A 26,394-nucleotide genomic window follows, 5' to 3' on the forward strand; every position below is an offset into this window, starting at 1 on the left:
AGGAATTTGTCTTTTTACATACCCCAGCTTTCTCTCCATGAGACACAGACAGGGAGAGAAGCTTAGGGTCAGAGTGCAGGGTCAGCCATTGTACAGCTCCCCTGGAGCAATTGGGGTTAAGGGCCTTGCCCAGGGGCCCAACAGAGTAGAATTCCTCTGCCAGCCACAGGATTTGAACCAGCAACCTCACTGCCACAGGCGCAGATCCTTAGCCACAGTGCCACCGCTCCACAGTTATGTACAGTATGTTGAAAATATGAAATATTGCAAAAACAGAAGCAAGCTTTTATATATATCAAAGGGTTTGCTTTAAAATTTGTTTAACTTTATCTAGATGTTTCTATACAGTAGGTCCAGCACATAAGAAAAAATAATTTCCTCCAACAGTCACAAGTCATGTCTTCTGCACAACAGGCATTAAGCACAAAAGAAGTGAATCTGTTAAGTGGCCAATAGACGCTTGGGTTGCTGATATATAACAAGAATATGGTATCCTGATTGGTTTCATTTATAACCAATTCCAGCACTGTTTGGCCAGCTCAACAAAGAACATTCAAATAAATCTTTGCACATGACCTAGCCTGCTTTCCAGTGGTATAATGTAATGAAGCAGAAATACTTCGCCACACTACTTAAGAACCTTTTTTTGAGAGCTACTGTATACTTAAATACTTTAATTTTGGGGTTCTTTTAACCCCAATATGTTTGTTTAGAAAAGACAGTATACCCACTCCCTATGTGAATTTTCCATTTTTCAATTATTACCTTACTCAAAGTGTTTTTTTTTGGGACCTTAGATTTTGTGAGTCTACCTTGGTTAGAAACATCTAAGGATTTTATCACACAGCCCTATTTTATCATCCTGCTACCAACATTAAATAAAACAAATCTTAAGATTTCTATATTTATGTCTTTATTTAGTGGTTTCATTAGTGACAAAGGCTAAACTTTCTTGGAAAAATGTATTTTATGTGATGCGGAAAAAACTGACTTGCTTTAACAAAATATGTTTACAAATCCTTTCACCTGGCATTTTCGTAGTTAGAAATTATGGAACGCTCTGTTAAAAGCAAGGGAGTTTTTATGTCCGTTGCAGTTCTTTTGCAACATGAATATAATTATATCGTTATTAATTTCTTGAGATACGCGATTCCATATTATATTCCCTTTTAATCAAATTCTAAAAGTATGCTTGTTGACTCCGGTATCACGTTAGTTAAAGACTTCGAAGCTTACAATGTTTAGGGAGAAATGGAATACTGGTGTGTATTTTTTTCTTTAAAGTACCGAGACCAGCCATATACTGTATGTTTATGTTCCAAAATTAATATCGTTTATGGCCTTCACACGCGTTACAGTATGCTCCTATTTTTTTATGCTCAGCTACTAAGATTTCCCTTCAGTGGTAAAATTAGATATGAATATTCAATACTTAAACGGGCACAGTTAAGACATTAAATATACGTATACATACTGTATACAGTACAGTTTGCATATGGTAATATGTTTATGTTACGCAATTAAAAAATAAATAAAAGAAACTGAAAGGTCCAGCACCAGCTGGATTCAAACACACAACCTGCCAGTTGATAGTCACACACCTAGACCAGTAGGCTACAAGACAGCTTGCATGAACAGGCAGGCGAAACAGCCCTACACAGCCCTGCCGCAGTACACGGATATAATCATACCGTTATTAAATTCTTGAGACACGCGATTCCATATTATATTCCCTTTTAATCAAATTCTAAAAGTATGCTTGTTGACTCCGGTATCACGTTAGTTAAAGACTTCAAAGCTTACAATGTTTAGGGAGAAATGGAATACTGGTGTGTATTTTTTTCTTTAAAGTACCGAGACCAGCTACTGTATATACTGTATGTTTACGTTCCAAAATTAATATCGTTTATGGCCTTCACACGCGTTACAGTATGCTCATATTCTTTTTATGCTCAGCTACTAAGATTTCCCTTCAGTGGTAAAATTCAATATCTACAACGGGCACAGTTAAGACGTTTACAGTAAGTCTTTCTACGACAGACCAACGGACCAGGAGTGCCCCTGTCGGTCAACCAATCACGCACCGCGGTACCCCGTGTCATCTTACCTGCGGTACGTGTCTGTACCGCTCACTTTGAATGGCTGCATCTGTATATTCAGTCAGTTACAAAGTGTTACATATATCAAGAGGACATACGTTTAGTATATCATTCATTTAGACCGTTTCGTAAATGCACTTGGTTATAACTTCTACATTAGATACTCAAAACAAGTACATAACTCTTAGGAATTAAATTGATATCAACTGGTTGGGAGAACAATTGAATTCTCGAGCTGTAATGCAGTGAAGTTGAATACTCATCCAATCTCTGGGGATTCAGATCTCCTGCGGGCACAAAGAAACAGTTGCAGGCTGTTGCTGTCCAATGCGCGCTCTCTGGCTGTGTGCCAGGCTGTGCTGTGCAGTTTGCGACGGTGCGCTGATGCTCACTGACCGGCTAGTTAGTGTTGGCTTTAACTAGCAAAGTTTGTGCACAGGAGAAAAGATGACTGTGGGTCCCAGCAAGTCAGGAAGAGGACCGGTTCGTTTCTGATGAAGAGCTGGTTCTGAATAGTGATTCAGCTGTCCACAGTTCCTACCTGTTCACGAGGCTTGCTGCTGATGCTAACCTCGGGTGGATCCTCTGGTTACTCTCTGGCTACTCTCGGGCAACCTCCGTTCTAGACTCTTAGAACAGAGGAAAGTTCTGGCACTCGGACACACTGGCCATTCCGTGGTTGTCCGGGCTGAGTCTCAGGATGGTCAGGAGGCGCGCTGCGCAAATGTCCTGCCCTTGGGAGCCTACTGCTCCTGGGCCATCCTGCCCTGGAATTCTCCTTAGAATTCCCTTTAGAATTGTCCGAAAAAGTTCAGAGAATTCTCTCAGGCCCTCTGTGTTGCCTGTTTTTACCTGGAGGAACTTCAGCTCGTTCATTGGCTGAAAGTTCCATGGGCATCAGAGTCCCACGTGGGTAACTTGGCCCTACCAGTCCCTGATTGGTTGATCAAGGTGAGATATGAGTCACTTACTCCTGACACTTAGGAATGCAGTCCAGATGTCCATCTGGCACTCCCTAGACAGATAGGTGCCAATGGATGACCATTGATCATGATAGCCAGGCTTAGCTAAGTGCATCCCCATTTGGGAGCTGTCCCTTATCAAAAGAAAACATCTTTAAATCAGCCTGCATGAATAGCTTCTCTGTGGCTGCACTACAGAGATGATGAGAGAGATGAGGCCTCATTTGGGGAAGCACAACAACACTTAATTCTGTCTTATTAACAAGCATTGCCGCTACAAGGTGCTTGTGCACCTGTGTTGAACACATCACAGAAGGGGATAGAGAACAAGAGATACCTTAGCTGCAGCTAGAGTCCATGATTTACAGAAAGGAACATTTTTCCCTTTATATAGGGAGAAAGAAATGAAATAATGAATGTATTAAAAACATGAATGAAACATTACATTAAACACCACATAATGCATAGTAGAAACATAAGAATGCAGTATTGTAAATAAATTAAACACCAGAGAGAACATTAACTTTGTGCCACTAAAAGAGAAACTAAATGTAAAATAGGGCCTTGGTGGATACTTTGGTATATACTACTTGATATAGTTAAAAGAAGCATTTCCATTTATCATTCTTTCATCATATTGACACCATCCACTGACTAGGGAAAGCAGAGCTGTAAGTGCTAAGTGCTTCATCATATTGAAACCACCCATTGACTAGGGAAAGCAGAGCTGTAAATTCTACAGTAAGTGTCTGCTTGCTTTGGTTATGTACATTACCATATTTACCAAATATGGTACCCATAAGCTGCATCCAGAAATTTGGAATGTGAAAAAGAACTTGACAAAGCACAAGTTACCTTTCTGAACAGAAAAGCTTGAAATGAAGAATATTCTCTGATTTAAAATAACTAAAGTAAAACAGAGGATTTGAAAGTAGGGGGAATGGATGCTGATCACAAGGATTTTTGGAAAAATTTGATTAAAGCAAACTGACAATCTCGCTTAGCCTAAAGCAAACACAAGGGCTGAATGCAAAAGTGTACTGAGATCTCTTGTTCATTTTGGAAAACTAAAAATGAATATAAAAGTTTATTTTATCACTTGATCGCAACAACATGCCAGGAACAAGCCATACTGTTCAACACTATTATGCACTCTTGTGATAAATATGCCAACAACCAGATCAGCTTCTGATTTGTTTTACTTGTACTCAAATATAAGTCACATGCCAATTGTACTACCTTGAAATTTGGAAAAGAAGTGCAGCTTACAGTATATCCGGGGAAATGCTGTACTATTCTCATGTCCAGACAGAGACTGGTATAGTTTTACAAATATTTTTTGTCAATCAATTTTAAAAGTAAAAAACTATCATCAAACACAAAGATACCACTGAAAAGAAAGACAAAAGTACTAAATCAGTATACAGTAAGTCTAATAAGTAATGAATATAGGGCTAATATTGTATGATAATTGGCAGTTGTTGGAGTGTGCTGTTTTTCTCATTTTCTTTCTGTTCCTCAATTTCAGTTCTAACTCTCACTTCACAGTCATTATTCCTGACCGTATGTCAACTGATGAGCACCAAGGCAAAAAATGTGGACTGCTACTGATGTACTAATCACATTTCCAGGGGTTGTGCATGCTCCACTCCTCAGCCTTGACTGTGTAGAAATTGACAAATGCCTAGGCAACTCATGTATGATTACCTGTAGAGACTTCCACAGTACAAATTAAAGATATGCAGATTGAAGGAAGATATCTTTTTTTTGCCTATTTACTGAGGTAAGCCATTTGCTAATGTTAAAGATTACATCATGAATCAGTTTCGCACTCTACAAAGTGCTCTCTGTGTAAGTCTGTTTTCATGATTGAGTTAGTTTGATCTAGTTTTGTTTTTGTGTGAATTAGTTCAGTGTATGTTTATTACAGTTGTTTATAATGTAATTCCTGTTAATTGTGACCAAATATTTGTACACCTGCACTTTGACTATTGAAAATAAACTTTTGTGGGATTAAATTCTGTTATATTTATTGTACCCAGTTCATCCATAGTCTTATCTCAAAGGTAATCTAATTTGTTTTCCTGAATAAAATTAAATGAATCCCGCGTGCCTTAAATGCCATCTTTGCGTACCAAAGACATTAGAAGTGTGAGTCTACAGTACAACAGTAGGTGAATCAGTTTTTTTCTGTGGATTACTGTTTGATTTAATTTCTATAGCTAGTTACATGCAAATTATTTGTCCGAGTTAATAGCTATAGCTAGCTAATAGCTATAGCTTCTATAGCTAGATAACTAACTGCGATGATCTGACTCTTATCAAAACAAATTATTTATTTCTGGAAATACTTCACAATTATGCTCTTACCTTGTGGTGTGGTTGGATGTGCACTCTGTGGAAGTAATCTCTGTTGGGATTTTTTTAAAATTGCACATGTGCTTGGGATTGGTTTAGTAAAGGTTTATTGCTTGGACCATATTGTAAAGTAGGGGCTCACACAATAGCGTGGAATATGCATTTTTGTGTTTCTGTTATGTCTAATGTCTTTTTGGGCATTTTTCAGTTGTTGTCCTTTTCTTTTTGTTGTGCATGTTGTGCTGCTGTGTTGCTGTGGTACCATAGCCCCACCATATGGGATACTTAAACCCCTATTTGCAAACATTTGGAGGAATGATATGTGGGAATACTTGGAGAACTTCCTCAAATTCCCTAGAAACTGAAAACTCACACCAAGATGTCTGAGAACATTTCTGATTTAACTTCATTTCTTCATCCACATTTTTAGATATTATTTCTTAAATACTGTATATTTTTTAATATTAAAAATATTACTTACAAATTTGTGGGAAATCCAGCTCTGCTATAGGTACAAGGGGGAAGTGAGACTGTCCCCTTCAATCACTACTGGGGCACAAAACCCTTACACCGACACTACTAGTGTTATGCCTCATCCATGCAGGAATTGCCATTCCTGTGTGGGCTCAATGATCTAATCATCTAAGCCCTCTCCATCAGCTTACTAATACCTGCCGAGCCCATCTGTCCTCGCTAAGTATTTGGTTTTCCCCTCGTCAGACCTCCTTCGTTCTCTGTGGCAGTACTCAAACTCTCTGTTTTGTCTCCTGGCAATCGACCCTGTTTGCTCCGACCTTACCTCCTGCTTACTGTCTTGTGGACCAGCTTGCCTACTCGGACTACACCTTTGTCTATGCTCTCGGAACCTCTGCTGTGTTCGGACCACCTCGTCGAACCCCATCCTGGACCTCTCTTACCACCCTCTTTTTTGTGCTCAGAGCAATTTCTGAATAGGGTCCAACATTGCCTCCCAGGTGACCGTAACAGAATACTGAGCCCAAACATGGAGCCCACAGAAGATGTTGCTATTCGGTCCACGCTCTCTCAGCATTCCAACACCTTGATGGAGTTGCAGGCTTCTATCTGGCAGATAACTGCACACCTAGACAACCTGCCTTTTCAGCCAGCCCCTGCAGAAGAAGCTTCCTCTGCACCTCTAGCTTCCCCTAGTAGACAAGCCCGCAGCCCCTGCTCCTGGTGCTGCTCCCAGTGGCCTCCTGTTCTTTTTCCCTGAGAAGTATTCTGGAGGCTCACGTAGATATCACACCTTCCTAGTTCATTGCTCCCTGCTATTCCAGTTAAACCTAGAAAAATTCAGCTTTTCCTTGGAAAAAGTCACCTTTATTATTTCCTTCCTCTCCGGAAGGGTACAGGAATGGACGGCTACCATGCTGGAGATTGTTTATATCAATTTCTTTCTGGAAAGTCTAAAGACCATTTTTTTACCACCCTGACTTGGACCACGATGATTCCTCCACACTGGCCTGGCTGCATCAAGAAAGGCAATTAGTTTCTGAATATGCCATTGAATTATACATTAACTGCTGCGGAACTATTCTGGCCAGATGAGACCTTGGTTGCTTTTTTTAAATCGGGCCTCTTGGAAGAAATCAGGGAGAACCTGTTCTTATTGTCACTTCAGGGTAAGCCCTCTGAGGAAGTAGTTTCCAGGATCATTGAACTAGACACCTGTTTAAATGAGAATAAGCTCTGTCGGGCCAGGTACCTCCCATCCCGCCCAGTGCTGGTCCCCTCCACCTCAATTCCGGAACCCATGGTAATCAGTCATTCCCGTCTGACGCCCCTAGAACCCGAAAGATGTATACGCAGTGACTGTTGTCTTTATTGCAGCGAATCCGATCACCTTTGCCTGAACTGTCCATCCCGACCTCTCTGTCCCTCCGTTCAGAATAGTTCCCCAAAGGTTAGACAGACACCTTTAATTTTTTCTGCTCACAATGCTCTAACTGTCCCTGTCTCCCTGTCTTGGGGCATACTTAACTTTTTGCTCCTTGCTTTTATTGATTCAGGTGCCGCCGGGAAATTTTTTGACCGTCTGCCTGGCCTGCTCTTGGAATGTTCCTTTGCTCCCTGTCCAGCCCCCTCTTCACGTACAGACTTTGGATGGCTCCCCCATGTTCCCCGGGTTTGTGAAATGGCAGACCCGGTGTCTCCAAATTGGAGCCTTGCATTTTGACTTTATACCGTTTTTCCTACATTTCTTTTCCTTGAATCCTTCATCCTCTGGTCCTAGGTTTCCTCTGGCTAAAAAAACGTGAACCCAATATCTCCTGGTCCCTTGGGGAACTGCTAGCTTGGAGTCCCCAGTGTCTCACCTCCTGCTGTCGTAGTCCACTTAGGGTAGCCCTCACTGTCCCTTGCTCAGATCCTCATTCTGAAATCTCTCCCCAATATGACTTAGCTGAGGCATTCAATAAGCAAAAAATGCTTTCCTTACCCCCTCACAGACCTTACAGCTGCTCTACTGACACACTCTGGACCAGGGGCAAGTTTTTCCCCTTTCTTACATGGAGTCTGAGGCTTTGCATGAATACGTACATCCAGGAAACATTGCAAGCCAGCTTCATCTGTCCCTCTTCCTCCCTGGCTGCCACTGTTTTTTTCTTCGTGGAAAAAAAGGATGGTACCCTCCGCCCATGTATTGACTACCATGGATTAAATGCCATCACCATTAAAAACCATAATCCTCTGCCCCTTATTCCTGCAGCCTTGGATTCCATCAGGGGGGCTTCCATTTTTACTAAACTGGATCTCAGGGGAGCATGTAATTGAATTTGCAATGGGAGGGAGACAAATGGAAGATGCTTTTCAAACAATGCACAGCCATTATGAATACCTCGTCATGCCATTCAGATTAACCAATGCACCTGCAATCTTTCAGTCCTTTATCAACTATATTTTCCTGGATCTCATCAATAAACGTCTGTTAGTATATCTTGACGACATTTTAATTTTTCCAACTACTTTCAAGAGCACATTACTCACGTGACTGATTCAACATAAACTATAATCTAACGTTGTAAACGCCAAGCAAAAGAAATGCATTTTTCACACCGACCAGGTTCAGTTCCTTGGTTATATTCTTTCCCCTCAGGGAATCACCATGGACCTAAGGAAAATCTCATCTATAGTGGACTGGCCGACACCAAGAACTTTAAAACAAATACAAAGATTTCTAGGTTTTGCCAACTTTAAAAAATTCATTAGAAACTTCAGTTCTGTTGTTGCGCCTATCACATCTCTCACCAAGACAGGTGTGCACCAAGGAAGATGGACCCCGCCAGCCTAATAAAGCCTTCTGTCAATTGAAAACCCTCTTCACCACTGCCATAATCTGAAAGATTCTGACCCCTCGCTTCCTCTCTTTGTGGAGGTTGACATCTCTGGGTTTGGCATTGGTTAGGGTTGTCACCTGCAGAGATGAATTATGATGTTGGGGATCGGGAATTCTTGGCTATCAAGCTAGTCCTCAAGGAATGGCGAAATTGGTTGGAAATTGTTTTTTTATCCAAACTGCAGTCAGCCAAGCGCCTGAACCCCAGGCAGGCCAGATGGGCATTATTCCTTTCCTTTTTTAACTTCACTCTTACTTATACTCCTGGCACCAGGAAAGCAACTTGAAGCAGATGCTCTTTCGAGAAAGCAGATGCTCTTTCGAGACTCCACGACCCTCCCAATGTTGATTGCTTCTAGGACACATCATTCCTCCAGACATATCCTGGCCGCAGTAAGGTGGGATGTCGAGCAACAGGTAAGACGTGTCCAGCTTGGCCACCCTATAACCACGCATTTCCCGCCAGACAAACCTTATGTGCCAAATTCAGTGAGATCTACGGTTCTGCAATGGGCACATGACTCACACTTTGCGGGCCATCCTAGGATCAAATGTACCCTCTAACTACCGTCATGGGATTTCTGGTGATCTATTATTAAGGAGGATGTCAGAGACTAGGTCCGAGTCTGTCATGTTTGTGCCAGGATTAAGACCCCCCCGGCTCCTAGTCTCCAAGTCGCCCCTGGATCCACCTCTCTGTGGATTTTATCACTGATCTTCCGGTCTCTCAAGGCTGTAACACCATTCTGGTAATTGTGGACAGGTTTTCTAAAGCAGCCCACTTCATTCTGCTTTCTTTCCCTGCCCACTACACAGGAGCTTGCTGATCTATTCATTTTACATGTTTTCTGTTTGCTTTGTATCCCCCAAGATATTGTGTTTGACCATGGGTTAAAATTTATTTCCAAATTTTGGCAGGCTTTTTGTAAAGCCCTCTGTGCCACTGTTTCATTGACCTCCACATAATCTGAAGATAACTGGGTTTCTCTCCTCCCCTGGGCTGAGTATGCCCACAACCCACTCCACACCTCTCCTACTGGACTCCCTCCCAAACATCCAGGTACCTTCGGTAAGGGAACATCTGTCCAGGATCTGGGACACCTGCAAGGCAGCCAGGACCGCCCTTCTGTGCTCCCAACTTCGTCAGAAACAGTTGGCGGACAAAAGCCGCCTGGTTGTACCCCTCTCCATCGGTTTACTAATACCTGCCGAGCCCGTCTGTCCTTGCTCAGTATTGGGTTTTTCCCCCGTCAGAGCTCCTTCATTCTCCGTGGCGGTGCTTAAACCTCCCGGCTATCAACCCTGTTTGCTCCAACCTTACCTCTTGTGAACCTGTGGATATCCCAGTGTGAACCCTGCTTGTCTACTCGGACACCGTCTCTGTCTATGCCTTCGGTAGCTCCACTGTTTTCCTGACCATCCCGGTGTGAACCCTGCTTGCCTACTCGGACTACTCCTCTGGCTACGCCCTCGGCACCTCCACTGTGTTCGGACCACCCTGTTGAACCCAGTCCTGGACCTCTCCTACCACCCTCTTGCCGTGCTCAGAGGAATTTCTGCATAGGGTCCAACATCGCCCACCAGGCGACCATAACAACTAGGATAGCCATTGGCCCCTTAAACCCTGAATATTTTGAGACAGAAAAAAATTTAAAGTTACCTTAAAACTGACTAAAGTTACCTTTTAGTGATCAGCAAAGTGGGTATATTGGTGTTTCTCTAAAACCAGAGCCATTGTCTTTCTCAATGAAAACAGAATTTAATTTTCAAATTGTAAGAAACAGACTCATAAAACATTACATAAATGTATTGAAACGATAAAATAATGCATCAGTAGTTTAAAAACTGTCATTGTTTCAGCTCTAATGTAGAGAGCTTAACCTTTAGTAAACTGGTATTGCTGTTAAATTACCTTATAGGGCCTCACAATACAAAAATATTCTATAAGTGTGAAAAATGAAAGTATCAGCATCAATCCGATTTTCTATTTTTCTTGAGGATCACATGACTATCCATTCAATGTCTTGTCCAAATTGAATCCTTATTTGCTTTGACTACCAATTTGAAGTGTTCAGTTATTTGTGTAAATGAAACAGAAATAAAGAGAAATAAACTTCTCGATGAAATCACTGTCCTAATTTTAGATGCATGTTATTATTATTGAACCTGAAGTATTAAATAAAAAGAGATACTAAGCTGAAATTAATTCTGATGTTTCAACAAAAAATAAATTATGTTTATCCAGAAAAAGTCCTTTCATTTGTACAGATTGTGATCTGAAAAATATATATATATATTGATTTTATTGATAGCAATTGATAACTAATGAGTAATAATTAAGCCCTTAACATTTGTTTCTAGAAACACATTACACACCCCTGCTGCTTGCTGAATGGAGGCACTTAACTCAATAAGTGCACTTTTATTTGAAATAGGCCCAAGACACCAACCTTTATATAATATATAATATATAATATTCTTTAATTTAGACTCATATATAGACTCATATTGATGCATGTGGTGTGGATGTGCAGCTGAGTGCACCAGAGCTTAGCACTACTGAAAACTGTCAACTGTGACTGAAAGAAGGGAACAATAAAGCTATTGGTTCTTCTTTGATATGGTTACATACAAATTGATTCAGTAGGGATGGAAAATCTAATTTTATGCATTTTATATCACAGGAGACATAATAGCACAATATATTTCAATATTTTGTACTGTAATACTGCAGGAGTATCACACAAAATCACATTTTTGGTATCTGGTCTATTATTCTTTCCAGGCAGCTGAGAAATTATATGATTAATATTTTTTTTAAACACAAATGTATTAAAAACATGACATTTACCACAATAAAATAAAAAGATATTTCTATATCAGAAATTAATCTTACCGAGCAGGTTTGCAGTGTAGTAACTGAAGATTCCAAGTTAATGCTTTATTTTTTCCCCAGAGGTACTGGAACCATTTCTTGTATTGTTTTCTCACCTACAAAAAAAGATGGCCAACGTTAGATTTTTGTTTTGACAATGTGTCCATGTTTAAACAAATGATTGATTGATTCATATTTGTTATGTTGTCACAATCTTTACATATTTTTACAGACGAAATCCATTTCTTTGTTTTTTGTACACATGCACCACAACTCCTGCTGCAAAACCATATCTCTGTTCCAAATATTATTGATGAAATACACAAAAAGAGAGATTGCGTGCCACAATCGAGGGGAACTTTCAATACGTTTTAGTATTGATATGTCCACTATCTCTGTGTATCCCACTGCTTGGCACACTTTTATCATTACACTCTGTCATTTCCAGTTTTTTTTTTACACATATATCCTGTTCACCCAATGTCTATTTTTTCAATGTTTCAATGTTTCTCTTTCTTTTCAGCTAAGGTTTATTTCTTTTCATCTGTACCTTGACTTAAAATATATATTATTCAAAAACTTAGTTACAGTAAATGCCAGCAAAAAATAAGAAAACAAAATTGAAAAATATTAAATTAATATATATTAATAAATACATTTAGGATTTTAATGTATAATAAAATATATTAATATACTGTACAAGTTGTATTAAAAATTCCATGGTCTTCATGATTGATTCTTTGGTTGCAATTCACTACTTGACATAGGTTCCTTACAAAAATAGGTGTGTTTATTTTGATACCATGACAACAACTGTTATTGGCAGACATAATAATAAGGTGACAAACATTTATGTAATGACTTTTCAAATTGTCTTTCATAATAATGATCATTTTGTTTTTTGTTTTGAATATGCAGAGTAAGTTGGGTATATAATATTAACTGCTACTTCAATGTTTCATGCATTAAATGTTACTTTAAAGCATGACAATTGTGCAAACTGTGCAAAGGTCAGATTACTGTTTGCAAAGCACTATATGTACCTATAGGTGTCTGTTGGCAGAAAAACTGAAGAGTGCACTTTGTACATGTACTGTAGGCTAGTTCACAAGATGGCACTGGCAAAATACATTATATACACTGTAAGAAGATAGTAGGTTCAGTTAGAGTTTCAAAAAAGGACGTTTTTATTTAAGCCAATCAACATCTTAGCTGATGCATGTGTTATCATGAGGAACTAAAGTTCAGTTACTAGCTCCAGGAGGATATTTTTTGGCTAAAGATTTTTTTTATTTTTTTCTGAACACTGTTTCCTTAACATAGATGAAGGTTTTCAGAGAGAAGACAACTGTCAACTGTCTCCCTGCCTCATGAAAGTCCTCAGTTCCATGGCGTACGTTGTCTAAAATATATTAAACATTACACTGATATGTAAGAGCTTCAGAGAAGAAACAGATGCAGTTTAATAATAATTATGATAATAATTGCTTACACTTATGTAGCGCTTTTCTGGACACTCCACTCAAAGTGCTTTACAGGTAATGGGGACTCCCCTCCACCACCACCAATGTGCAGCATCCACCTGGATGATGCGACAGCAGCCATAGTGCGCCAGAACACTCACCACACATCAGCTATCAGTGGGAAGGAGAGCAGAGTAATGAAGCCAGTTCATAGATGAACTGGTTTCATTACTGGATTATTAGGAGGCCATGATTGGTAAGGACCAATGGGAAATTTGGCCAGGACGCCGGGTTACACCCCTACTCTTTTTGAGAAACGCCCTGGGATTTTTAATGACCACAGAGAGTCAGGACCTCGGTTTTATGTCTCATCCGAAGGACGGCGCCTGTTTACAGTATAGTGTCCCCATCACTATACTGGGGCATTAGAACCCACATAGACCGCAGGGTGAGCACCCCCTGCTGGGCCCACTAACACCTCTTCCAGCAGCAACCTTAGTTTTTCCCAGGAGATCTCCCATCCAGGTACTGACCAGGATCATACCTGCTTAGCTTCAGTGGGTTGCCAGTTGTGAGTTGCAGGGTGATATGGCTGCTGGCTAGTTTGTACTTGAGGGAGCCCTAATATGCTCATCTTGTATATAGTATGATCACAAAACAGGCTTCCATTTATTAAAAGGAGTGCAAAGAGAAGATCAGCTACAGGTAAGCAAAACGTAAATGTACAGTAGTCCTGAAGGTGACAGTGCCTTAGGTCCTAGTGAGCTCAGAAGGGAAGAAGAGAAAATAGATCCAGATAGTGTGAACTGAGGGAAAACATTCACATACACATTTCTTATACAGTACTACTAATGCTCTCTGTAGTGATTGTTGCATTGGCTAATGCTGTTTGACAGGAATTGATGTGATCAGGTAAAGAAAACAGATTTTGACCCTTATCCAAGACAGGAACTTTAATTTCACTTGACCTAGACCACTTCTCTCCCTCCCTGACAAATTCCACTGCATTTGTAGGTCCGTCCTGAACTTCTTCCATCTCTCTTTATCCAAGTTCTACACGAATGTCATCAAGACCTTGTCATGGGGCCATCTGTACCTCTTTTGGGAAAGTGCTACTCTGCACCCAGAGAGGATATGTGCCATGTTACCCCTCTCTCCACAAAGCCTTCACAGTGGTTATTCCTTCATACCCTATTTGTACAGATTTATTGGTTATAGGAGGGTATTATAGATTGATGCAGCAGGAAAGTGATACAAAAGGGGTCTAACTTTCACAAGTGTCCATGCTCCCTGCACACCCAGCTCAACTGCTCTAGACCTTTGGCACTCCTTTTCCAGATTCCCCAACTTCTTATGCCATAGCTCCTCTCTTTGAGCTGGCTTTTTCCCACTGCTGGAAGTGTGTTGTTCCCAGGCCTTGCCTGCCTTTACATGTGTTCACAATGATGTCCTGAAATTTTAATGCACTCCCTGCTTGGGTCATAAAGACTGAAGCAGCCAACGTAATTCATGATATGGCTATGATTCCTGCCCCTCTGAACAGGTAATATTTTAGGGGTGTGGAAGCTCTCTAGCTGATTACAGGCTATGAGATCAAACACACTTTCCATACTGACAATCACAAGCTTGCTAATAACCTCAATTAATTTTATGGTACAGACTGATGGCTAATCAACAGATTCTGCCCACAGTGGTGAAGTCCCTGAACCCACCCTGTGTAATTCAGGAGCATGAGGTCTACTAAAACAACACAGCAAGAAGGAAGTAGCAAGAGGCAAGAATGACCTGATTTTGTGTCCAAAGCAAATCTTAAGTGCTGTACCTATCAGCTTGCTCCTGTTTTTACTGACATTTTTAATAGGTCTCCTTGGCAGTGTAAAGTTCCTGCATGTTTTAAATCTGCAGTAATTATTACAGTGCCTGAGAAAGCTAATGTCAGCTGCCTGAATGATTATAGCCCTTCAGCCCTGACCTTGGTAAAAATTAAAGTTTTTGAGTGACAGGTTTGTAACCATCTGTCAATCGTAGAGCCCTTTGTATACAGAGCCAATAGTTCTAATAGAGGATGTAATTTCTTCTTGCCTTCATTTCATCCTGCTTTACCTTGTGGCTCCTGCTTCCTACACAAGGGTTCTATTCAATGAATATAGCTCAGCATTTACTACAATTGTGCCTATAAAGCTGTTTGATAAACCACTGGATTTTCTGTTAAATTGAAAGCAGGTGGTGAAGATTGCTACCATGCTTTCAAAGTATTCTGAATATTGGAGCCCCTTAAGGCTGTGTACTGTCAACACTCCATTAGATGTTATACAGAGTCTGTTAATTCCTCCACAGAATCTGGTAATCATTCCCTTGATGTGGTGTGGGATATGAAGGTGCTCCAATGCAACCCAAATCAAACTATGTGGGAAGGATCCATATGCATTATCTGTCAAGGATGTCGGAAGGGACAAACCGGGAGAGTGGAAAAAGACCCATATACAGTACGTAGCGGCGGAATAGGGGATTAGCCTGGGCTTAGCAGTTCAGGAGTTGTATAGAAACCAATGCACTCAGGCAGCGGACGTGGGGCGACCTGGTGCTAGGCAGGTCTCATGACATCCGAACGTCAATGCTGAGCCAAGGTGAATGGAGAGACCCGGAAATATATAGCCCCAGAGAGGGAGACACCGGAAGGACAGCAAAGCACAGGAAACTAGGGAAAGGACAGAGTAGGAGTGCCTTCTGGCTGCAGAGAGCGTGACATTATCCAGATCCAACCAGACAATTGTCAGGTTTGCTCTTCTGGACTTTACCTCCCAAATTATTGGACTAAGGACTCCTGTGTAGTCCAAGCATCCTGAAAAGCCTGGGATCTCCTCTTTCTGCATAGATTTTCTTGGTGGTGTATGTTGTCATCTTTTTAGCTTACACTGAGAAGATCTCACCCAACAACGCCAATTGCAGAGGAATTATTTTCCTTAGAAACAAAGCAGCCCTCTGCCCTATTCCAAAGTTATGGGGTGGTCCCTTTCTTCCATATCACTCCGAATAAAACTTCCACATAATTCAAAGTAGCTGTCATCTCACCTGTTACTATTTCAACTTTGTGCTGCACATGTGCCTCCACATTCTCACAGTTTCTGAAACTACTTACTTTTGAAAACAAAGTGCTTGCATCTGTTAAAGAAATATTCAAAGATTTTGGCTTTTACTGTCGATGATATGGTGACCATCTAAGATGATGATGAGGGAATTTTTTTAAGATACCTTTTTGTGAGATACTCATAAATGTAAAACAACAAAACTATTTGCAGGAATTCAGACTTAAAGTGCAAAATATTCTCAGTCATACATAGAAACACTAGAAAATAGAGCTAAAAGAGTCCCAAAGCAAAATACAGAGTAAGAAATGCCTGTGGTGCATCTACCATAGCAGAATGGCTGCTATAGTTCTGTCTAGAAGAGCCCAACATTTCAGGAAAACCTCATTTTGTGTTCACCTACAGTACGTGTAAAACAAAGGTTTCTACAATGCAGAACCACAAAAACTTAATTGAATGTGAGTTGACAAATGAACTCCAATTTAAATTACCTGCTATAGATAAACTAGGTATGAAAGTCCACGGAAATAGATTACCTCTTTGTTGAGCAGGCAATGAACAAGAAAGATAAAGGTCCCCTGCTGTGAATTGAGAAAGATAAACATATAAAAGAACATTGGAGATTCTGGGACAAAAGCTAGGATCCAGCTGCAACCCAGGATGACAAATTGGGCAAGTGTCTTGAAGACTATTAATCTGAAAGAGATGGAGAAGATTTAACATTACAAATGAGCCAGACCTGGATTAACTAGGGTTTGAGGTTCATTTCTGATATGTCAAACTCACAGGCAATATCAGTTTGCCATCTGTTACGGATTCGGTAAGAGAAACCGAAACCAGTGAGTGAACCCACTTGCAGGGGCTGTCAAAGCCTAGCCGTGATCCAAAGAAAGCCGTAGTCGAAGGAACGAGCCGAGAGTCCAGGGGAAGCCAGAGATCCAAAAGGGAATGAGTTACCAAAGCCAAAGTGTGATCCGAAATCGTAGACAATAGAGCAATCCGATAGTCCAGAGGTAGCCAGAGATCCAAAACAGAGCGTGAGTAACGAAGCCAAGCCGTGATCCGAAAAGCCGAAGTCAAAAGGGGAAAAACCGTAAACCGAAAGCCAAGAAGAACACAAGGTAGAAGAAGGAGTAGCGCAACCAGGAAGCTCGAAAGGAAAACCAATACTGAGCAAGGAGGTAGGGAAAGACAGGTGTTTAAGTAGGAAGAGACGGGGGTGTGGTGGTGAATAGGAAAACTGATAGGTAAACTGAAGGAGTAGGGCTACGCCTACTTCTGCCTCTGCCGGGAGGCAGGGATCGTAACACTATCTTCATGGAGCTAAGGTGACTGATATTGACCAGAGTTGACAAGTTCCTAGCTAGGGTAGACAATGACTTCATGAAAATAAACTGAAACTGTATTTTCTTTCGGTGCTTGTGTGTGTTTCCAAAGGGTACTCTAATTTCCTCCAACAGTCCAAAGACATACTAGTAGGGTAATTGCCTTCTGAGAAAATTGAGTGTGCGTATTTTTGTGTGTGTTTGCCTTTTGATGGATGGCATCCCATTCAGCCTTGCGCTTTCCTTGCCTTGGGACAGGCTGTGGCCTGTTGTGTAAAACTCAAATCAAGTGTTTGACCACATTTAGAATATCATGTTCAATTTTGGTCACCATGGTACAAAAAAGTATATCGCTGCTCTAGAAACAGTCCACAGCAAAGCAATCAGATACATTACAGACTTTAATGAATGGCCAACACTGAAAGGGTATAAAGAGCTTAACCTTTTTAGTCTTGCACTGAGAAGGCAATGAGGGCAATTGATACAATTAATTATTAATGAAAGTTACCCAGCTTTGTTCCTTTAGCTTCCTTCAAGAAACAGCTTAATCACTTTAATGAGACCCTTGGAGCCATAAATTACTAACTACTGAATGGATCAGATGGGCTGAATGACCTCTTCTCATTTGTAATTTTTATTATATTCCTTATGTTATAAGGTGATAATGGTCTCTGGGGGCTTTCTTTTAATATTGGTTGGTTTGACAGATTTACATTTATTGTGCTAAATCAAAGTAATGGACTTTAATAAACACAATGCCATTAAATGTTTAATGTTTTTTCAATGCTTAAGGGATACTGTGAATCCTTGTGATTGTATATTTATTTTGTAACCTTTGTTAGCAGATCATAAACTTTGAAGGAATCATTTGCTGTCTTCAGGTCAAAATTTTCATTGTAGTACCCACCTGGTGTCTCTTATTTTGGAGATTTTACTTTTCATGTGAGCCAGAACAGTTAGGAGATTCCATACAGTTGAAACAAAGAGAAGGACACCTGTCTGTAGAAAGTATATTAAAAAATAAGCCAACCCATTTCTTTAGAATAAAATTTTCATTGTATCCAAACTGCAGTTTTCATAAACCATAATGTAAATAACAAGAAACATATGATTGAGTTATGCATCATTAAGATTAATCAAACTTCAGTAAATTAACAAAATGGTAGTCTTCAATCATCAAGGCTAACAAAACTAGATTTGGACTAATGGTGTTTAAATTCGCAAAAAGACTACATTATTATTATTAGAACAACATCATCATTAAGCATATATGTAGTTCAGGTGGATAGCTGTGTCATGCATAGGCTGTACAACTGGGCTGAAGAAAGAAAACACGTTTCGGCTGTGGAGCCTTCTTCGGGAGTAAGGAAGAAGGTTCAACAGCCGAAACGTTGTGTTTTCTTTTTTCTCTTTTCAGCATGGAATAAACCCATTACTTGTTCCGTTAAGCATATACTGTATGTCCTATAACATATAGGTCATTTGGTTAAAAAGAGAATTTTCAAAATTCAGTTATCACTTAATGCATATTTTACTGGAGCAGATGAAAAAAAAAAATAACATACTGCAAGAATATAGCACACGGGCCCCAGGAAACTCCACCTGAAGCCATTGTCATTCTTCAGCCAGCATCTGAAAAAAAAAAAGATTTCTCACATAAAAGTCTCAGCAGAAACATGGGCTAATGTCTGTATACTTATGCACACAAAACAGTGAGACAAGCACTTACTTTTTTTCATTTCCATAGCCATTTGGAAAAACTCCAACTGACACACCCACAATGATAGCAGGAGTGCTGTACCCAATCAGCAGAAGGTAACCATAGTGCAGTCCCTGTCTCTGGATGACCTTCACTTTCTTCAGGCTCTTCACCAGGAGGAAAATCTGAATTGCTTCCAAGTACATCCACATAAAACTTCCAAGGAAGAGGTAGTGCAGGATTACAGCTATGGCTGAACACAGCATCTGAAAAAATGGTAAGGAGCAAGTTATCTTCTTGGCCTGGATTTATATTTCAACCAACAAACTGTTTACTATATTAAATACTGCAGCTTGTCAGCAGCCATATCACCCTGCAACTCACAACTGGCAACCCACTGAAGCTAAGCAGGTATGAGCCTGGTCAGTACCTGGGTGTGAGACCTCCTGGGAAAAACTAAGGTTGCTGCTGGAAGAGGTGTTAGTGGGCCCAGCAGGGGGAGCTCACCCTGCAGCCCATGTGGGTCCTAATGCCCCAGTATATTGACGGGGACACTTTACTGTAAACAGGCGCCGTCCTTCGGATGAGACGTAAAACCGAGGTCCTGACTCTCTGTGGTAATTAAAAATCCCAGGGTGTTTCTCGAAAAGAGTAGAGGTGCAACCCGGTGTCCTGGCCAAATTTCCCATTGGCCCTTACCAATCACGGCTACATTATGAATTGGCTACATTACTCTGCTCTCCTCCCCACTGATATCAGATGTGTGGTGAGCGTTCTGGCGCACTATGGCGGCCGTCGCATCATCCAGGTGGATGCTGCACATTGGTGGTAGTGGAGGGGAGTCCCCATTACCTGTAAAGCACTTTGAGTGGAGTGTCCAGAAAAAGCGCTATATAAGCAATTATTATTATGTTCAAACCTTTGAAAAAACATACAACTTTTGTGTTATTATTAGCAATTAAGCAAATAAAACCAAATATTAAAATATAGTATGTGTAAAAACTGAAAGATCAATATAATAAGTCACAATATTATGTATTTTGGTCAGTCAACCACTGTAACTTATGTAAGGAAAACATGAGGTGACTAGCAGATTGTGTTGTACTTTGGATCTGGGTTGTTTTTAATATAGTAGCACTGTACTCAATTGGCTTGGGTTGCATGACTCTTGTGTCAATAAGAAAGGGATCACACTATAAAAACATAGTCTCCTTATGGGTGTTGCTTTCTATCAAATTCCCATGGTATGGCAGTTTGCATGGTCATTCCAGATGCTAGATATGTGAATGGTTCATAGAATGCAAAACTAAAGCAAACATATCTTAAAATAAATGCTATTATATCCTGCTTGTTTTCACCTTTAGCTTTTTAACAAGCCATACAAGCAAACAGCAATAGTTCATTGGTTCTATAATGTCCCGTCAGATGTGAGCATCTATCTTACTGTCTTTCAGAACAGGTGTTTCTCTTGTTCATGGTGGCGCTCCCCAGGCCATGACACTAGTGGTCATGTGTAGGGCTGTATCAAATTCACAATTATTTTATGTTATAACATTTCAAAAAGACATTGCATATATAGTATACACAACATTATTGTGTTCTCCTTCATGATATTTGGCAGAATGAAACCCTGGGACTGGCCCCAAAACCTGCTGCTCTTTCAGATCCAAGAGGATGAGGGGGAAAAGTGGTATAGCTGGTATAGCTTTGGAAAGGAGGTTCATTTTGGATAGTTCTCAGGACACAATAGAACAGACCTGAGGGATTCTGCTCTTTGCCAACCTTCTAATCTATATTAATGTTTACACCAATGTTTTTTCATAAGCACAAATTACACTGTTACAGCTTTAGGTGACTTGGAAGTGTCTCTTGGAGACACCTGGCACTTAGAGCTTCAAAGCAGAGAGCATGTTTCCTGAGATGTGGGAGATCCCTTGAGCAAAAACAATTGTAAAGTTTACCTTGGTATACCTAGGTAAGTTGTGGGATAATTATTGTCAATGACCAGTACAGAAACAAACCATATATGATCACATTAAGATGACAGAGAGGAGAACAAGGAGAAGAGAAGCAAGACAAGGACAAGAGCGGACAAGAATAGAGAGAAGAGAGGAGTTCAAACTTGAAGCTTACGCTTGGCAAGAGCACCTACTTCATGATCATCCAAACAAAACCTGATTGGTGTTAAGTATTTGAATCTTGCTAGAGAAAGCTTGCTATTTTGTGTTTTTAGGGAACTTGGTTAGGGTGAATTTTTAGAATAGGGAGATAGGCTCCCATTTATTTTGTGTCATCTGGGGTGCAGTCAGAGAGATTAGTTATTTAAGAGATTAGATTAGTTAGAGAGATTTAACTGCAGGTTATATCACATTTATTTAGAAAGGCAACTTATCTCTTATTTGGCCTTCGTAGACATTAAGAGTTTAAGGAACAAGTAGAGGTTTATTCCATGCTGAAAAGAGAAGAAAATAAATACGATGTTTCAGCTGTGGAGACTTCTTTGGGTGTCACACAGCATGGAATAAACTTTTACTTGCTCCCTTGCAGCCTACCCATGCTGATGCAGCTACAGTACCTTCTTGAACTATTAATACTTAGTAGAAATCTGGTTTTTTTCTGGGTGATTAGGATGTTAGGCCTCTGACATGCCTTGTTTGTATGTTCTGTAATTATAGTAACTTTGTTGTATGTTTTGTTGTGTGTAGTGTTGTGTTTGTATTGTCATCATTAATATTTATTTAACCAAGTGTGCCTGGATTATTACTCTTTTCGTGAACGCTGTGCCAGAGAATAAAGAATTAATGTGCCCCTAGTTATACCAGCCACTTGGGTGAAATGGGACATGTATATATCTCACTTATCCAGCATCACAATGTCACTACTTAAGCACATTGTGAGAGGTGTTGCTGGAGTCTGTTAATTTAGCCTTAAACAAAAGTTATGCTAAAATGGCATAAAGCTGACTTTCTTTAGAACTCCCAGTGACTTAACGCTACATAATAAAAGATAGGAGCAACAGCCACAAACATGATAAAGCAGACCAATGTCTGCTGCATATCAAAGGACAGAATCTAGAGCAAGACAGATTAGGACAAGTAGTAATTACATACTGTACTGTATCAAAGATCAGGACAAGAACTCAGACTGTGAAACAAACTTTCTTCTGACTGTATATAAGAGCTGGGAAACCTTTGCAGTTGGTCTTTTCTGAGGGGCAGACTGTTAGATTTATTGAACTCAATAAAACTGAATCTGCACAAGACTTTGTCCTGCTCCTCTGATGAACATGGGTATATTAGAGAAATCATTTACAAGTTGCAAGTGATCCCCCATTTGTAATAATACATTACATGTTGTATGAAAAATTGTCACCATCAGTATGTAGGATTTGGCTTACAAATTCTTTGATATCAGGTGTTGTCTACTCCAATCTGTTCTTTGTTAGCAGTTTCGGTATGTACAGAACAATCTAGAATGGTTAGTGGTTATATGGGATATGACATCACTCTGTCCTGGTTCTGTTGTCAACACCAGATTTCTCTTTCCTCTTGGTTTCAGTTTTTCATGGGTAGCACAAGTAAAGTGACAGAACTGTGAGATGTACAGCATACAGACAGTTTGTCACATCTTGGATGTCTCATTTAATGTATTATACCAATCCAGCCATTCAGAATGTGAAGGGGATAATGCAGTACTTTGCGGTTCAGGCACTGTGGTTTACTGCACCTTTTTAAAAATGCTCAGTTGTGGGACTGCACTACTTTATAAAACTGCCAGGTGGAGCAGTGAAAGCTTAAAACGGTGAGTAGAAGCATTTGGGCTGTCGACAAAAAACACCTGGTTTTTAATCAATGTTGAGGGACAATCTTTTTCCAATTATAGCATTTAAGTTGCATACTGTTTAGACTTTTATTAATTTTAAACTGTATACTACAGTAATTAAACAGCTTTGTTTTGATTATACTATGAATTCCTGGGGCATACCGTCCAGGATTTCAAAATTATAAGAAGTAAACCTTTGTTGAGTTTGCACAAGAGACAAAAGGCACCTTTTGAGAAGTCATGTACTGTTTGAAAAGTAGCTGAATTTGACAAACAACTAATTTTGCTTGAAGAATTTAAAATCTGTCTGTACATCATCTAATTGTACAGAAAGTCACCTTGCTCTTACAAGCAGCACTGTTAATAGAGTTTGTGTTAACACATCACACCCTTTTGAATTAGTATTTATCACATTTATCATCTTTGTCTATCTGGGGGGTGGGGGTTGGGGAGAGTGATGGAGATTTTGTATAGTTGCTAACATTGAACTGTTTGTTGGATGGACATTAATAGAAGGAATAGGCAAATATACAGTAGCTGATGGTGATCCATTTATCCAGCATGTTGAGATGTTCATATTTAGAGACAATTTGTTTAAATAAAAAACAAGCTATGGATACCGATGTGCCAGAGATGTGGAAAAGCTGTTTCCCTAAGCCAGCACTTTAAAATGTATCCTCAGTGAATTACTGCTACCATCTCATAGTGGGTTTCTATTACTGTGTATAGTCACACAATATTTTTAGTTCCATCCATTTTCTAACCTCTTTATTCAATAGAGGGGAGCAAGAGCCTATCCCAGCAAGTAACAGGCGCAAGGCAGGATATTCTCTGGACGTAACACCAGTCCATCACACGGGCAGACAAACACACTTACGCAAACCCCATTACATTCCCAAACCCACTGTTTCACGCTCTCATTCCTAACTGGAATGTGAACCCATCACATTCTCACAAGTACCAGATTCCACAGATTCTCACTCATGAACCAATTATCCAACCACATTCCTCTCCTCCACTATTTAAACCTCCCTCACACACCAGACTTTGCTTACTATTGAAAAGCATAATTTAGTGTTTTCCAGTGCATGTTATTTTCTTGTTTGATTTCTCGTTTTTTGGACTTAACTTTTCCCTTTTGATCTCGTCTCTTGGACTTTGCCTTTTGGATTGTCTTCTTGGTTTGTCTCATCCCTTTCCTGTTAACTGATCTCTAGCTTCTTACATCCCATAGAGCTTGTGGCTATGCACAGGATCCCTGGAGAACTACCTGCTGGATCCCTGACACATAAACTCCACACATACATTACCCCAGCAATTGAACCTAGAGCCTCAGCTCTGTAAGATAGCAATGCTAACCTCTGTACTACTATTAGAAATAGATGGTCATCTATGTAATAATAATAATTGCTTACACTTATATAGCGCTTTTCTGGACACTCCACTCAAAGTGCTTTAGAGGTAATGGGGACTCCCCTCCACCACCACCAATGTGCAGCATCCACCTGGATGATGCGACAGCGGCCATAGTGCGCCAGAACACTCACCACACATCAGCTATTAGTGGGGAGGAGAGCAGAGTAATGTAGCCAATTCAAAGAGAGGGATTATTAGGAGGCCATGATTGGTAAGGGCCAATGGGGAAATTTGGCCAGGATGCCAGGGTTACACCTCACTCTTTTCGAGAAACTCCCTGGGATTTTTAATGTCCACAGAGAGTCAGGACCTCGGTTTTACGTGTCATCTGAAGGACGGCGCCTGTTTACAGAATAGTGTCCCCGCCGCGAGGGCGCCCACATGAACCTCATAGCATTACAACATTTAGATCCTTAAATTAATATTGTTATTAATTTCTTTATTCCATATTGTAGCGCCCTTGCCTTGCATTGCGGCCAAAGAGCGCCCAGCTGAGGGACAGGACGAGAGTAGAAGTGGCCAGGGCAGGGACTAGGAGAGCCACTGGCCAGTGCAGCTGACCAATTGTGGAACCGGTGTACACAGTCGCAACATTGTCCAGACCCATGTAAATAGTTTTCCTGGTTTTGCACACCTTTTATACATGTACCCAATCACCACTCTATACCTGTGTAACTACTCGGATTGACCCCAGTGTGTTGTACCCTGTTTGTATCTCTCTGTCCCCCTGTTGAAGTCGCTGTGCCTGACGTAAGTTCAATTATTAAAGCGCCATGTTCTCAGTTAACAAGAGCCTGAATTCCTGTCTCTATCCTCGCTGAACCCATCACGTTACATTGGTGTCAGAAGCGGAAAGGATAGACAGTGAGGGGTGACTCCCCCAGCAGCCAAGCGACCCCCTAAAGTGCCTTCTGGGGGTGAGCAGAAGGCTCATAGAAAAAGTTAAAACATTACAGCTTTTTATAAAGCAAACTTAATATAGTAAGAACAAGCATGTCAAAACTTTTCCAAAATACAGTAAGTGATCGAGTTAAAGATTTTGATGCATAAAATGTTTACGAAAAAGGTGGAATACTGTTGTGTGTTTTTTTTTACATTTTAGGTACCACTATCAGCCATATACAGTATGTATAATATATTTAAATTCCTAAATTCATATTGTTTATGATGTTGATATGACCTTATGCTCCTGTTATTTTTATGCTCAGCTACCGTTTAATTGTAAAATCCCATATTAATATTCCATATTAACCAGATTTAAACATGCACAGTGCCACCTGTCGATCATCTTTGGCCAGCGAATCACGTGCTGGCCAAACCTGCACCCCCAATCCCACGTTATGGGGTATTACCATGCATTCTGATTGGCTACATCTGTATCTTTATAAAAATGTTGCAGTAATTCTGTAACTTTCAGAAGTTGTAAACAATGCAAATACATTATCTCTTTACATTTATTGTAAGAAAACGCTAGACAAGAACTGTTCTCATCTGACACAATGCCCAGAATGCAGTGTGGACAAACCTGCCGTCCTCAGTCATCTTATCAGCTTGTGGAGGACAATTGGTCAGGTGAAATTTTAAACCAGAGTGTGTTTTTTTTTCTTATTTTCCTTATATTCCTCTTTCCAGGTCTGCACTACACCCCATTGTCATGAATCATGACAATCTTAACTCTGTGTTAAATACTGTACATGAGTGCCTTACCACAAAATGTGAAGATTGCTTCTCTACCAATAGCTGAAGACACCTTAGAAATAGAGCAGCTGCAACTTTGCAAAGTGCTCCTGATGCAATGTACAGTGGCTTCAGAAAGTATCCCCACAACCAGATATTCTAATGCAGAGGTTCCCAACATTACAGCATGCGGCCCACATGACCGACCATAAAAACACAAGGACCAGGCCGTCCTCACCCTTTAAAATGGGCTAGCT

At 40.3% G+C, this 26,394-nt stretch overlaps 1 protein-coding gene across 1 annotated transcript in view; it reads right to left on the reverse strand.

The window, feature by feature from the left end:
• Positions 1-26,394, reverse strand: part of LOC102687557 (adhesion G protein-coupled receptor E1-like) — an 88,232-nt gene that overhangs the window by 1,048 nt on the left and 60,790 nt on the right. The window contains exons 15-19 of the mRNA XM_069195757.1: positions 19,253-19,488; positions 19,089-19,155; positions 18,431-18,522; positions 16,735-16,894; positions 11,671-11,765 (exon numbers count right to left, since the gene is read on the reverse strand). Of these exons, the coding sequence (XP_069051858.1) occupies positions 11,671-11,765; positions 16,735-16,894; positions 18,431-18,522; positions 19,089-19,155; positions 19,253-19,488 (650 nt within the window). The remainder of the gene's footprint in view (positions 1-11,670; positions 11,766-16,734; positions 16,895-18,430; positions 18,523-19,088; positions 19,156-19,252; positions 19,489-26,394) is intronic.

This window comes from Lepisosteus oculatus, chromosome 11, assembly GCF_040954835.1.
Source record: "Lepisosteus oculatus isolate fLepOcu1 chromosome 11, fLepOcu1.hap2, whole genome shotgun sequence".
In the NCBI taxonomy this organism is placed as follows: Eukaryota; Metazoa; Chordata; class Actinopteri; order Semionotiformes; family Lepisosteidae; genus Lepisosteus; species Lepisosteus oculatus.